Source organism: Equus quagga, chromosome 5 (genome assembly GCF_021613505.1).
Source record: "Equus quagga isolate Etosha38 chromosome 5, UCLA_HA_Equagga_1.0, whole genome shotgun sequence".
Classification (NCBI taxonomy): domain Eukaryota; kingdom Metazoa; phylum Chordata; class Mammalia; order Perissodactyla; family Equidae; genus Equus; species Equus quagga.
In genome coordinates, this window is record NC_060271.1 from 116,561,894 (window position 1) to 116,577,785 (window position 15,892).

General features: G+C 37.6%; 1 protein-coding gene and 1 long non-coding RNA gene across 4 annotated transcripts in view; both read left to right on the top strand.

The window, feature by feature from the left end:
• RBKS (ribokinase) overlaps positions 1–15,892 on the top strand; it is an 89,125-nt gene that overhangs the window by 23,032 nt on the left and 50,201 nt on the right. For all 3 annotated transcript variants that reach the window (XM_046660586.1, XM_046660584.1, XM_046660587.1), the window contains exons 2-4: positions 1,009–1,141; positions 12,693–12,756; positions 13,698–13,760. In XM_046660586.1, the coding sequence (XP_046516542.1) occupies positions 1,009–1,141; positions 12,693–12,756; positions 13,698–13,760 (260 nt within the window). The remainder of the gene's footprint in view (positions 1–1,008; positions 1,142–12,692; positions 12,757–13,697; positions 13,761–15,892) is intronic.
• Positions 4,720–10,250, top strand: LOC124239154 (uncharacterized). The gene is made up of 3 exons (XR_006888559.1): positions 4,720–5,492; positions 8,279–8,449; positions 8,886–10,250. It is a non-coding gene; the product is annotated as an uncharacterized LOC124239154 (long non-coding RNA).

Below are 15,892 nucleotides of genomic sequence, written 5' to 3' on the forward strand. Positions count from 1 at the left end.
TACCTAGAACTCCTTTTCCATTTTAAAGTTTTCTCTCCTTCAAAGGTTTTGTTTCCTCACATCTTCTACTTTTAATGTTATGAGAATCATACCCTGGAATAAACCTTTTACTTTTTGCCTCATTTAATACTATCCTCATTAGGCAGTAACATACCAGTAAAAATCCTTAGCTCTTGGAGAAGTCGATGAAAGTATAGACTGAAACAAGATTGGCTATGAGTTGACAATAGTTGAATCTGGATGATGGGTGCATGGGCGTAGAGGAAGTCAATATTTTCTCCAGTTTTGTATGTTTGGAATTGTCTGTAGTAAAATTTTGAAACTTTTACTCTTTAAAAATTTTAGCTCTTTAGAATCCATTTTTTAAAATAGATGCTCTTTTTGATTCAGTACATGAAATGGGTGGTATACAGGGTGGACTAGGACCGAAACCTGATCCTGCTATCTAAATACCACTTCCACCCCACCCTCAAGGAAACATGAGATTCTTTAGTGCCTGGAATTGCAACTTCCCTCTTCTTTTTAGATCCTGAACATGATTACCAGAATCATGGTACACTTCCTGCTTCTTATTAAAGTGACCACATAAACCCATACAGAAACACACATTAACTTGGTCCCATTTATTAAGTCTCGCTGTGAATGAAGCTCTGTGCTGGGCATTGGGAAGGGGGAATATGAAGTTACTTCCCTCCAAGAGTTTCCCGAGATGGAAAACAGAGGCACCCATGGACAACCCTGATGCAGTGCAGACACTAAGAACTGTCATCTGAAGTAGAGCTACAATAGTGCAGCTGTGGGGCAGTGAGGGAGAGAGGAGTTCTGTCAAGCAGATGCATTCTCGATAGTGATGCAACCGTGGTCTTAAAGGAAAAGGTCATCTTCCCTGCTTCTGATTGCTAAGACTAGAGCTCCATCAGATAACCTTCCCTGTCTCTTCTGAAGAACTTAAATTGTTCGCAGTTACCAATGTGCTTTTTTTCCCCTTCTCTTTTTAAATTATGATAGTCTTACTTCTCGTTTGCCAAAAACTGGAGAAACCATCCACGGACATAAGTTTTTTATCGGCTTTGGAGGGAAAGGTGCCAACCAGTGTGTCCAAGCTGCTAGGCTTGGAGCAAAGACGTCCATGGTGTGCAAGGTAAGTGTAAAGTACAATGGAGAGGATTCTAGAGGCAAGGAACTAGCTTAAGACTTGAGTTCATTGTTTTTATTTTTTATAATTATTTTAAAATGAACAATTTAGTACATTTACAATGTTGTACAACCACCATTTCTATCTAGTTCCAGAACATTTCCATCATTCCAAAGTAAAACTCCTTACCCATTAAGCACTTTCTCCCTGTTCCCTCCTCCCCTCAGTCCCTGGCAACCACCAATCTGCATTCTGTCTCTAAGGATTTATCTATTCTGGATATTTCCTATAAATGGAATCATATGATATTTGACATTTTGTGTCTGGCTTCTTTCACTTAGCATAACATTTTCAAGGTTCATTTACCTTATAGCATGTATCAGTACTTTTTTCCTTTTGTGGCTGAATAATATTCCATTGTATATACCACAATTTGTTTATCCATTTATCTATTGATGGCCACTTGGGCTCTTTCTACCTTTTGGCTATTGTGAACAGTGCTGCTATAAACATGCATGTACATGTATGTGTTTGAGTACCTGTTTTCAATTGGTTTGGAAGTTCATTGTTTTTAAAGATTTTAAGTAGGAGAGAGTAATCTTCCTTGTCCTTTATGTTGGTTTCTACCTCACTGAATCCCCTGGGAAGTAGCAGTCCTCAAATAACTTAATGCTGCATTCCTTGAATTTAATGAGTGTATAACTGGAGTGTGAGAAGTGAGGGGAATTAGCCTACTCCAATGGGTTTCTGTAGTCCAGCTTCTAAACAACAGCATGAGTCATCCTGTTTCTAGCAGGTTTCACTGCAGCAACAGAGCTTTTGGAAACTCGCTCTAATAACTGGTGATTTTCTCATCTCTAAGTTATTTTCCTCTAATGCTATGTCTTGGATCAGAAAGGAATCTGGGCCTTAATGAACTACACATAACTGATCTTTAGGCATAGTTCTATTTTCAGGTATATAAAGAAATGACCTGTAAAATACAGTAATCCTATTTCTATCCATCCTACTGAAATTATTGGAAAATAAATCAATACTGGCTGCCAAAGGTTCAACTTTTGCATCTTTAATGAAACTTTAAGATGTTAGCATTACTGGTATATCAAAAAAGATAGTCTATTTATTTATTTTAGGAAAGCTATACTGGTTCCGCACAACAGAAGATAAGAAAAATATGAGAAATTTAAAAGAATGAGCCCTCTCCTGTGAACTGGAGTGATTTTACCAAAATTTCTCTGAAATGTCATTTCCCATTGCATACAGCACTCTTCTCTCCACAGGAATCTTTGAATGATGTAGAAACTATATAATTATCACTTCATCTACTAATGAACTGTAGATTTCTAATTTATGATTAACGTGATATAATTCTCATCTGGCTGTTTGGTCAAAAACCTCGCATGAAGCACAAGATTCAAAGTAAGAAATCTTTGTTTGCTAAGGTTGAGTTCTTGATAGATTTAAAATAATTAATCAGCAATAACTATTGATTACCTATTATGTGCTAGAAATTATGGGGTCACGAGAGGGAGCTGATTAAAAATGTTAGGGCTGACCCATCCTATACTTGATTAGAAATGAAGAGTTTGGGGAGTAATCAGATGGTGCTGACTTACGGGGGCTTGGGAACTGGAAAGAGGATGATATCATTTCCTGGCTGGGAAAACCTAGACAGAGAATTGCTTTTGGAAGCAAGGTACCAAAAATGGCTGCCCTGAGCAGAGGGGAGTTCCCCAGAGCTGGGGCTGTTAAAGGAGAGATTAGAGAACCCCTTCTTGGAAGCTTTATAAAAGCTGTTCACGTAGCCATTAAAGTCAAAATGGATGTCCCCTGGGATCTCATCCAACTTGAAGATTTTGAGATTGGTTTTATTTTAGGTCTTTTGAATTTGAGGCAAAGAGAGAAATGCAAAATAGAAATATTTGAATTGTGGAACTGAACTTGAGAAATGAATCATGAACCCATAGGAGTGCATGTGAGAGGAATAGAAGGCAGGGGGCTGTATTTTGGGAAATGCTCCACTTGGGAGGTTGATTAAAGCAGAGGTGCTATTTGTTTTATTCTGGTCTGTGTGTGATGGTTCATGTTCTCACCAGCACAATTTTGAAAGTTCTTTATATCTACTGTACTCCCGATCTAGTCATCTGATGTTTAGCTACACAGTGGAATTTAGCCTGGGTGTCTACACAGAGGAAAAGAAAACGTGGCTGCAGCTAAAACCTATACAGATTGCCAAGATTATCTGGAACCTTTAGACATGGATTCATTTAAGCTTAAACAAATTACATAATATTCTTAGACTTCTTAGGAAGAAAAGTAAAATCTCTTTTATAATAGACATTATCCATTAATCATGATGTTTCTTTCCATTGTGAAATATATTTTATTAGGCAAATTAGCCAAACTGCTTTATAGCGGTTTTTTTTAAAGATGACAAGTTTCAAGTAGAAACCAAAATCACGAAATTACTCAAGATACAAATGAACAGATGGAGCAAAAGAAAAATAGGTAGAAAATTTCCTATAGTTTTCTTAGCAACATTAACTTACCTACTACTGCCTTGCAACAAACTAAAATTCAAGCTCTGATGAAGTAAGCCTGTTTGATGGCACATGCAAAACATCTTATATTAAGCTGAGGAGAAGTATTTGTCAAGATATTGTGACAAGGATGATTAAGCAAGAGTCTATCAATATGTGTACAGTGAAACATGTATAATGAAACTCTTCAAGTAGTTAAGAGTTGTGTGGTCAATATTCAACTGAGTCATGGGCCAAAACTACATTCCAAGGATAATTGAAGATGATGTTTGGAGATTAAACATCCAGGCAGATATCATAGAAAATCATCAAAACTACAATGAGATATCACCTCACTCCGGTCAGAATGGCTATATTAACAAGATGGGAAACAACAAATGTTGGAGAGGATGTGGAGAGAATGGAACCCTCAAACTGCTGGTGGGAGTGCAAACTGGTGCAGCCACTATGGAAAGCAGTATGGAGTATCCTCAGAAAATTAAGAATAGATCTACCATATGATCCAGCTATTCCACTGCTGGGTATTTATCCAAAGAACTTGAAAACACAAATGCATAAAGATAAATGATGCACCCCTATGTTCATTGCAGTATTATTCACAACAGCCAAGACTTGTAAGCAACCTAGGTGCCCATCAAGGGACGAATGGATAATGAAGATGTGGTATACATACATAATGGAATACTACTCAGCCATAAGAAATGATGAAATCCAGCCATTTGTGACAACATGGATGGACCTTGAGGGTATTATGCTAAGTGAAATATGTCACAGGGAGAAAGTCAAATACCACATGATCTCACTCATAAGTAAAAGATAAAAACAACGACAAACACATCGCAACGGAGATTGGATTGGTGGTTACCGAAGGGGGAAGGGGGAGGGCAAAAGGGGCGATTAGGCACACATGTGTGGTAATGGACTATAATTAGTTTTTGGGTGGTGAACATGATGTAATCTACACAGAATTCGTAAGTAATCTACACAGAATTCGAAATACATTATGATGTACATCTGAAAGCTATATAATGTTATAATCCAATGTTACGGCAATAAAAAAAGAAAGAAAGAAAGAAAAAGAAAATCAAAGTCTTCTTGGCAGGGCAAAGAGCCTGTTAGGACACCTTTCATAAGACCTCATCTGATTTGTTTAAGCATTTGTTCCTCCTCCATTCCACTCATGCTAAATGTTAGAGAAAAAGAAGTTGTTTCTAAACATCAAAAACTGGCAGCTCAGGAGGACCATGGTAGAATAAAGAGCTCAATATGCAGTGGCCCAAGATGAGCCCAGAGACCCTGCTTCCTTCCAGTGCAGGTGGAAGAAGCCATGAGCAGGCATGGACCCAAATGACCCAGATCAGAAATCAGCAAACTGGAAGGACCTTCAAGAGATTACCTGGTTTTGCTTCCTTCAGACATGAGACTATCTAAACTCTCTAATACAAGTAGCTTTCTGTTTCCCTTTCAGAATGGTCAGGTCTGAAGTTCTGTAACAGAGGCAGTATGTTAGAGCAATGCTACTCAAAATCTAGTCATCAGGTGCAAACTGATGCTGGTCTGGACAGTACAGAAATTGAGAGTAAATGGTTAGAAGCAGTTATAGCAATTTGACAGTAATTCTATCGCTGTTGAATATAATAGTAATAATAAATTAGGCCTTGTATTTTGTGTGACTTTTTTGTTTTCATTTCATTGTTGTTGTATTTTACAAAATTATTAGTCTACAATGGATTTAAAATGAAGGGGGGAAGAAACCTGAGCCTTCACCCCAGCTTGAAAAGCAGTGTATTGGAGTACCCATCATCTTAACCAAAAAGGTAAATGTTTTGTTAGATTCCTATAGGACAATCAACTGATCGTACATTGAGATTTTAATTTTCAAAGATCAAAACTTAGTCACTGGGCCTTTCCAGGTAATATATAATGAAGTGAAATCTGTTTGCTGAACTCTGTTGAAAGATGACTGGCTACAACTAGTTGGCTATGTTGACTGGAATGCCTGCCCATATATCCACACTCAGGGGTTCAATGACCCTAATCAAATAAGTAAAAGGTGCCTTATATAGGAAGAATGGAAGAAATAATTGGATTACCACAAACTCACCACCACTCTCAGAAAAGGAGGCCTGATAATAGTGATTGTAACATTAACTTTGTATATTAAAGGCCATTATTAAGGTAAACATCCATTTATCTAGGATATAAACAACCAGCAAGCTTAAAGTAGAATTTTATGTATTCTTCTTTCATCTTTTATGATAAAGCCACAAATGACAAGTTAAAAAGCTAATATGAGAGATTTATTCAAAAAAACTACTGCTGGGTTTTGTTATATGAAAACAAATGCGGCTTAGTCTTCTAAACCTGCTATTCATTATGATCCTCAGGCACTGAAAAGTCACAAATGTCTTGAATCACAAAAATTAAATTATACTCAGTTTTAGTGTTAATTATATTTTCATGTATTCTAACTTTGAAAATGGGAAACCTATTTTAATATATGTGATAACCTTTTTAGCAGAATATTCAATTTCGTGTGACCTTGGGTAAGATATCTTGGTCCTCTATGTTTTATTTACCTCAAATATATGTTGATGGCTGGAATTCTAGATGTTTTCTGCCATTCAAGGATTCCAAGCAGCCCATTCAACCATTTTGAAATATAGAAGTTTGTTATGATATGCTAACTGAAGTTACCCTCCTCAGCATCAGGTCATAGTTCTGGACTGTGGAAGCCGCTGACTGGCTATCCCTTAATGCAAAGAGAGCCTTCCTGGGGAAAAAGTAAAGAAAGCACCTTAGTTGAAGGAAATGCTCTTGCTCCTGATAAACCCAGCCCTTTTGTTTTCCATGATCCTAATTCACATCTCTCTATAGCTGCATTGTCCAATATGGTAGCCACTAGCGACATGTGGCTATTTAGATTTAATTGTAATTAAAATAAAAACGAGTTCCTCAATCACACTGACTGTATTTCAAGTGTCAATATTGGGCAGCACAGATATAGAACATTTTATCATTGCAGAAAGTTCCATTCAACAGTGCTGCTGTGTAATATTCAGGGTAGAGCTGAGCCCAGGATTTCCTTAAGAGCATCTGGGGTTCTGTGAGTTGCCTTATCTTAAGTGTAAGTGATTGTCCAGAGATGCTGAAGACCTGGCTTCTTTCACCCAGAACAGGCTCACACAGCCTACCTCAGACTATGTGGTTTTGCCAGAATCTTTCTGCCCGAAACTATTTCACTGCTGCAGCCAAAAGAGTGTGAGAGTGCTTTCAAGAGGGCTGTTAGAAGCAAAACCTTGGATAGACCTTTCTGCAGCCACAACTAGAATAGTATGGGTGCTTGCAGTCATGTCTCTTTAAGAATGATAAATAGACCCAAGTAAAAAGAACAGGCAACTAAGATGATCAAATACTTTAGAACATTTAACACACAGGGCTTAGGGACAGATAAGTAGATGCTAAGCTAAAGTTTCCAGTAAGCTTTTAGGAAGACTAGACTTGAAGGAAGATTGTTTAGGCAAACAATATAAGATGGTATCCAATTAAATGTTTAATTATATGGCATCCATTAGGAATGCTTTAGGAATTCTGGAAATGAGAGAATTAACAAAGGCTAGAATAAAGACGTTAGGCCGTAAGGTGAAGTTTTTATTCAAGAAAAAAAAAATGCTGCATGAGGTTTGATTAGGTGGAGGAGAGAGGAAAGGACTTCTGTGTTCTCATAAGGCAACAACATAGAATGAATATATTGTATTCACATAGTGTTTGGACCCAGTCAAAAGATAATATCAAATTAATAGTGCCTCTACTGACCACTTTGAAAAACAGAGAAATCCATTTTTGCCAAATATGAGTTTTAGAAAGATAGAAGCAAGAGAAGCAAGCGTGGGCCACGTCAAAATGAGATTGGAGTCAGCAAACACAAGCCAAGAAAATCTTTTGGGCTTTACAATACCTTGATCCCAGTGTTGGACACTGGTAGGGCCCTCGGCCCCAGCAGATTCTGCAGGTCACATTTCTCTGTGCTCCCACTTAGTTGACTTACCAACGCATGACCAAGGGGGACTGTGCTCTCCCTCTTCATTTCTTCCACACAAAGCTTTACAGTCATTCTTCCAGCTTTAATCCTGCAATCAATGGTTCTCAACTGGAAGCCACACAGTGTAATCATCTGGGGAGCTTGCCATGGTCCCACCTGCGGAGGGTCTGATTTAATTGGTCTGGGGTGTAACCTGGGCATCAAGATGTTAATAAGCTCCTCAGGAGATACTAACGTGCAGCCAAGGTTGAGAACTATTGGTTTCCTGCCTGCCAGAGATATCTCACCCACTCTAGAGCCTGGCTCAGATGGAACAATTTGCAGCAAAGAATTTTAATTAGCTTGATAGTGGCAGAACTGAAATTAGATTCTATGTTTCCTGACTTCCATATGCACCATTTTGCCTCATGGCCAAGATACTTACATTTAAAGCTTTCATATCAATTTGATAGCCAAAGTGTGACCAGAAAAATAAGGAAGCCTCCAAAGATACCTATGAAGTTTCCTTTATAACAGTCCTTATTTCAAGGGGCTTTCATTTGTTTCCTTTTCATTTTCAAGATACTTTTGACTCAGCTCTCAATGGCAAGCAACGAATGACACCTTTCCTTGGGTTCTACTCTTCTGACTTCTGCTTGTCAATTTCCACTTGCTGGGGAAGAGGCTTCCATTTGAAGTCAGAAGTAAGCAAAGGGGACTGGAAGGTGTTCACTTCTCTCAACCTCTTTTGAAGTAAGTCCAGAAGAATAAATGAATGTGTAAGAGGTTTTGAGGGTGAGAAAATAGAGAAAATGGCATTCTTTTAGTATTACATCACACATGTCATCTGTGCAACTCTAATTTCTTTCTTTCCTCAGAAAGAAAAAGAGGATTGTTTGAAATAGGACTCAGATCTCTGATGCTTTTTGTCCACATTTTAATGTGTGATTTAGATCCACTTGAAGCTTAACTGTTACTCCCAAGGCATAGATACCCTCCGAGTTGGCTGTATTATTGTCAGGAAAGTAACAGCACACGTGATTACATTGAACAGCATTAGTTACACCAAGCCATTAATGGAGATATGTTTTTATTAGAATAATTATAGTAATACAGTCTCATTTTAAAAATAATTTAATGCACCCACATGCTTTCTTCCATGATCAAGTGCTCTTCTGTTTGAAAATAGGGAGCAGCAGGAAGAATTGAAGCAGCAGGAAGAACCAGATGTGCAGGAAAGTAGTTTGTAAGATTGAATCCAAGCAGCAGTAGGCCTGCCCCTTCCCCCAAGAGAAGCAGCCTGATGATGACGATGACGATGATGGTGATGATAGCACCAAACCCTTACTTAATCCTTTACAGTTTTAAACATGCTTTCATGCGTAATTATTTTATTTTATCTTCACAGCAAACTTGCTGTGACTTTCCAGGTAAGGAAACTGAGGCCTACAGACAGTTAAAGTGGCTTTCCCCAAATCACACAAGCTAGTGTGAAGGGGCTTCCATGACACAAATGAAAATATTGTCTTCCTATTCTTAGGCTTTTTATCACTTCTTTTACTTTGTAATGTATCACAACAACCTAGATGTAAAATAATGGAGCTGGAATTGACTTCTCTTCATCCTCAGCAGTGTTGTTACTTTTCCATTATTTTTCAGTTACCAGATTTTTATTTTTGACAAAAGAATAGCAAAGGTAAAAGCAAAGTATTTTGTTCCACTCCTCGCATAGAGTTTAGAAGACCAGACAACAGACTTGCCAGGAAATCACTATTAGAATAAACCTGGAACCATAACCATCACAGAGGGATATAGCCAGTGAGGTGATTCTCTGAGCAACTGCAGCAAGCTTGCAAAATGCAATTACCCTGAGCATGAGATCCCTGCCTAGTTATGCCTCTGATGCACGTGATATTCTACCTGGTATTATAGTTGCCTCTCTGTGTCTTATTTTCCTTCCAATATGATAAGTTTCTTGAGGGTAAAGCTGCATGTTTTTCGGTTCCTCCTCCCTACCAACGATTCCTCCTAACCCCTGCACTTCCTAATGTTTGTATTATCACCACCATTTATCACCTGCCCTTGACATCCACCTTAAACAGATTTCGCCTGTATAAAACTGATAGGAAAGGTTAGAGAAGTTTCTTCACTCTAATTTGTATCAGGCCCCACACTTCTAGGGATGGCCTTTTTTCTTAGTCTCTACAACTTTCTTATAACGATACTTTCCCAACTATATAACCTCTTAATTGCCCATGGGAGAGAGTTAAATAATGAAAAAAAGAGATGAGAGAACAAAGAATTTGTTTCTGGTATGATCTCTGACCTAAGAAATAGGATGCTTTGGCACTTACCTGGTAGATAAGTGGCCAGCCTCCCATGAAGGAAACCTCTAGTAAATGACCTCCTTCCATCAGGGAACTCTCCCCACAGCAACGCTTTGCAGTGGACACTCATCATTGTAGAGATAGAAATTATGCCAATAAGAAATTATTATATATTTTTTCAGTATGGAGATTTCTCAAAAAAATTAAAAATAGAAATACCATATGATCCAGCTATTCTACTACTGTTTATCCAAAGAACATGAAATCAATAATTCAAAAAGATGTATGCACCCTTGTGTTCATCACAGCATTATTCACAATAGCCAAGACGTGGAAGCAACCCAAGTGCCCATCAATGGATGAATGGATAAAGAAGATGTGATATATATAAACAATGGAACACTACTCAGCCATAAAAAAAGATAAAATTGTGCCATTTGTGACAACATGGATGGACCTTGAAGGTATGCTGAGCGAAATAAGTCAGAGACAAATACTGTATGATTTCACTCATATGTGGAAGATAAACAAACAAAACACATAAATAAAGAGAATAGATTAGTAGTTACCAGAGGAGAAGAAGGTGGGAGGAGGGCAAAAGGAGTAAAGGGGCACATATGTATGGTGATGGATGAAAACTGGACTGTTGGTGATGAACACAACGCAGTCTATACAGAAGCTGAAACACAGTGATGTACACCTGAAATTTACACAATGTTGTAAGCCAATATGACCCCAATAAAATAATTTTTAAAAGAATTTTTTATGTTGTTTTTGAGATTATTACCTAATCAGTATTTTATCCAGAAAAGGAGCACAAGGAATAGTGTTCTTTGAGCAAGAAAGTATCAGAAGTGGCATTTAATCATGGGTCAGCAAACTATGGCCCAGGGGGAAAATCTTGCCTACTACATATTTTTGAAATAAAGTTTTATTGGAACACAGCCAAATCCATTGGTTTACAGATTTTCTTTGGCTGCTTTCATACTACAACAGCAGAGTTGAATTGTTGCAAAAGAGACCATGTGGCCTGCAATGTCAAAAATATTATTTAACTGGCCCTTTACAGGAAAAAATTTTTCAACCCTGATCTAGACAATCCAGAAGCTTACCAGAAAATATTATCTTCACTTATTAAGGATCTTGACCCAAGTGCATCTCTAGGTTTCTTTCTATTGATATATCCAGAGAAACAATTTTCTGCAGAAGAGCAGACACATCAGGAGTGGCTGAGACCTGGGTAAAGACATAATCCATTGACAAAGTGCTCACCTGCAGGATAGAAAAGTAGAAGTAGAGTTCAGAGGTGGCAAGCCTGAAAGCCTACAGGGGCCAAGCAGGCAAGATAAATTGCAGTAGGCCAGGTGGGGGCTGTGGTAAACTAGAGAGCGTGTGCTCACCTTTGGGACAGTTCTAGCTGGGTTGCTTTGCAGGAATGTGGGCCCAATGTTTATAGAAGCTCTAATTTTCAGAATCTCCTGGAAATTGGTTTGTTTTTGTGAAGTGTCCTAATATTTAAATGGTGACAGCTGATTAAAAACAAAAATAGGAGGGCAAGCACACAAAAACCTCCACATGGATGTTTACAGCAGCTTAGTTCATAATTGCCAAAACTTGGAAGCATCCAAGATGTCCTTCAGTGGGTGAATGGACAAATAAACTGCAGTGCATTCATACCATGGAATATTATTCGGTGCTAAAAAGAAATGAGTGATCAAGCCGTGAAAAGATGTGGAGGAACTTTAGATGCATGTTACTAAGTGAAAGAAGCCAGTCTGAAAAAGCTAAACTGTGTCATTCCAACTACTATATGACATTCTGGAAAAGACAAAACTATGGAGACAGCAAAAAGATCAGTAGTTGGTAGGGGATGGAAGGGAGGGGGGATGAATAGGCAGATCACAGAGGATTTTTAGGGCAGCGAAACTATTCTGTATGATACTATAAGGGTGGATACATGTCTACATATATATTTGTCAAAACCTATGGAATATACACCACCAGAGTGAACCCTAATGTAAACTATGGAGTTTGGGTGATAATGATGTGTCAACATAGGTTCACTGATTGTAACAAATGTGCCACCTTAATAATGTATATGAATTGAAGAGGAATGGGTATCCAAAGGAAAAATCGAAGTATCATTACTAGATCGGATACTAGGAATGCAAAAGCAGCAGAATTCCACTACACCCAGTTACCCAAGTTAGCTAGGGCTCTTTAAATTCCCTCCTCTTTGCCCCTCATGTCAGGGTCAGGGGAGAAAATAAGATTCTAAAACGCCAGGCAAGTGATTACTAAGATGCCCTCATTTATAGTGAAGTACAAACAACTGAGATTCTTAATAAATACTGAGGATTGTCGATAGTGGACAGCTCTGTCTCGGTGGGAATTTCCACATGAAAAGATCAAAATGAGACTGAAGCTATAGAACTTGTGACAGTCATTAAATGCTTCACATTTTAGGCAGGATATAAGTGGAACATTAATATATAACAATTCTTTGGGCTGAAATCAAGTCTAGCATCTTACATTAAGAAGATTAATTAGTTGGTGTTTATAAAGTACTGTGCAGATATGCCCTTTTAAAATGCTAAGTATTGCAAAAGCTACATTGTAGCATTTTACTAAATGTAAGAGATCTAACGTTCATCATTTCTTTGGTACAGGTTGGCAAAGATTCTTTTGGCAACGATTATATAGAAAACTTAAAACAGAATGATATTTCTACAGGTAAAATTTCATCTTTTTTTCAGTTCGTTTTTATAACTTTCATCTGGGATCTGGTTACAAGAAAAGTTGAATATAGAATAGAATCATTAGATCCTCCCCTAGTGACCAGAGAATTTTTATGCACGACACAGACAAAGCTTGCTTAAATGTCTTCTGGTTAATTCTTGCCTGTACATTCCTGCAGATGGGAATAAAATGATAGGAGGTTACAAAACTTTATCTCGTAGAAATGTTTCCAAAGCAGGTGACAAGAGAAAACAGGTGCTCCATTCACAAAAGATACTTTAAGAAAAGTCATCAAATGTCATAGCTGGAAATGATCTTAGAAACCATTGAGGCAGATACCATCATTTCACAAAAGAGAAAACTGAAGGCCAGATTGGTTCTGAATTTGTCCAAGAGCACACAGCTAGTTGGAGCTAGAGCCAGGACTAGAATGCAGGTCTTTGGCTCCAGTTCAAGGCTCTTTGCTGCTGTCAAAGGCTGCCTGATCAACATTTCCATTTACATACCAGCCCACAATTCTTGATGAGATGCAAAGTTTATGAGAATGAAGAAAATCAAACAAGTTCATTTCATAGGTTTAACCTTTAATCTTTCATCTCAAGTCTGTCATTTCTTTCACTGAAGAAATGAAATATGGTGGTCTAGAAAAATGCATATGTATACAACTATGAATAATTTGGGGGAATTGGAAGTGGGGTGGTTTGCCAGGTTGTTACTAATGTAGAGAAAAGGTACAACTAAGTGTAAAGACTTCTGTTTTCCTTATTGTTTAGGTGCTGGGTATAAATTAGCACTAAATACTTATTTCTTTTTTATCATTCCAGATGGTTAAAGGTTCAAAGTTTTCCCAAGGATTAGTAGTGCATTGAAATTGATAAAATAGATTATCCATGCCAGGCTGTATATATGTGATTGTAATTTCTTTTTTCTTTTAGAATTTACATATCAAACTAAAGATGCTGCAACAGGAGCTGCTTCAATAATTGTCGATAATGAAGGTATGTGTTTCACATATTGGAGTGTCATTTCATAAAACAGTTCATTTCCAGAACTAGAGCAGAAGCATCAGTTTTTACCCTAATCCTATGTATGGATCTCTTACCAAACCCACCACTCCAAGGCCTAAAGCATGGTCTTTCTGATCTAAATATAAATGTTTTGCTTTTTTCATACTTCCCAGGTTGATCATTCAAATATGAAATCGTCCATCTAAACATATGAAGTATTATAGTTGCCTCAAAATAATATTTATATCCTGTAAATAATATTTATATCCTGTAATGTCTCATTACCCTTCATGTGAACTCAGAATTGGCATTTGTCTCTAAAACAGTTAAGTATTCATCTGTCATTTCAGTTACACTAGGTAAATAAATGTAAATAGATAGGTGCACAAGAAAGTTGATGAATCATATTTATAGAATATTTACTAAGCGAGCAGCAACTAACTACTTCTAACTTATTGTTAATGTTCAATTTTGTCTGCTCTTTAAACAGCAATGAAATCTCAAAGTCTATATATACAACTATGTCTGTCACAAGGCTTTGTGATAGTTGAAACATTTGTCTTTAAAAACAGCAACTTCCAGGCCAGCCCCAGTGGCCTAGTGGTTAAGTTCGGCACACTCTGCTTCAGCGGCCCGGGTTTGGTTCCTGGGTCAGGGCCTACACCACTCTGTTAGTGGCCATGCTGTGCTGGCAGCCCACATACTAAAAAATAGAGAAAGATTGGCATGGATGTTAGCTCAGGGCAAATCTTCTTCAACCAAGAAAAAAGAAAAAAACCCAGCAACTTCCCTTTACCCTCAAGTAAAGTTTTCTAATTTCTGCCAACTATTTAAAGTATAAAAACACCTACATACGATTTTTTAAATCAGAATTAATATTCAAAAGGAATTTCATGGGCACCAAGGACAGAACCTAGTACATGATGGATAGTCAGCGTGCCTTGTATTAAATTAGGATTTGTCACAAGATGTCTTTTACTTATAATGCAGTTATCCAAGATCATTTCTCATAGAAGATATGGTATTTTTAGCTCTACTTGGTGATCCCACAGTTGCAATAACAACAAAATGTATTCCACTTAAAGACAGTAGGTAAAAGTTTTCCTTCTAACAATAGACAATCTGTGTTCATTACTTTAAACTCTATCTTAAGTAATTATTGCTGCCAGCAGCAGCTCATTCCCTGTCTTAAACCTCTTTTTTGTGTTCTAAGGATATCTTTGAGTTCTGTTTCTTCCTCATCTCTGTAACAAAATACTGCATTTTCCATGCAAAGATATAATTTAATATTGTGTATTGAGCACCTATTATGGAAGACTTTGTCTGGTTTATAGCATATTGTAATACCCTCCTTGAGCGTTTAGATCGTAGTAGAAGAGCTAATGCAAATATCCAGAGAGGGGACAATCAGCTCCTTTAAATGAAGGAGTGAGTGGCAAAGTAAAGAGTTTAGTTTTGACAAGTTAAATTTGAGGTCTGAAATGAGCTAGCCATATGGCAATGTCCACCAGACAGCTGTAGTCTTGGGCTTGTTGCTCATCAGACAGGGCCAGGCCAGAAATGTAGATTTGGGAGTCAGCAACACAGAAGCAGCAGTTGACTCTAGCAGAGAGAATGAGGTCACTGAAGGAGAAAAGGAAGGAGGTAAGCTGTCTTTCAGTGTGTGGGTACTTTGAATTTTTCCAGTAATGAGGTTGGGTTTATGCCGAACCATCCCACTTTATTCAGTCCTCCTTGTGGCCAACCAGCACATCTGTGGTAAGATGATAGGCTAGCATGTGTTCTGTGTTCAGAGGTAATTTTAGGTCATGTCTATACAAGATCAGCACAAGCAGCCTGGAGCACAAAAAATAACTGCTGCAACTCATTCCTCTAGATCAGTGCTGCCCAATAGAAATATAATGCAAGCCACATATATAATTTTAAATTTTCCATTGGCCACATTTTAAAAAGTAAAAAGCAACTTAATCTAATATATTCACTTAACTCAATATATCCAAAATATTATCCTTTCAACATGTAATCAAAATGTTCTTAAAAATTAATGAGATATTTTACCTTGTTTTCTTTGTACTCTGTCTTTGAAATCTGCAATGTATTGTACAATTAAAGCACATCTCAAT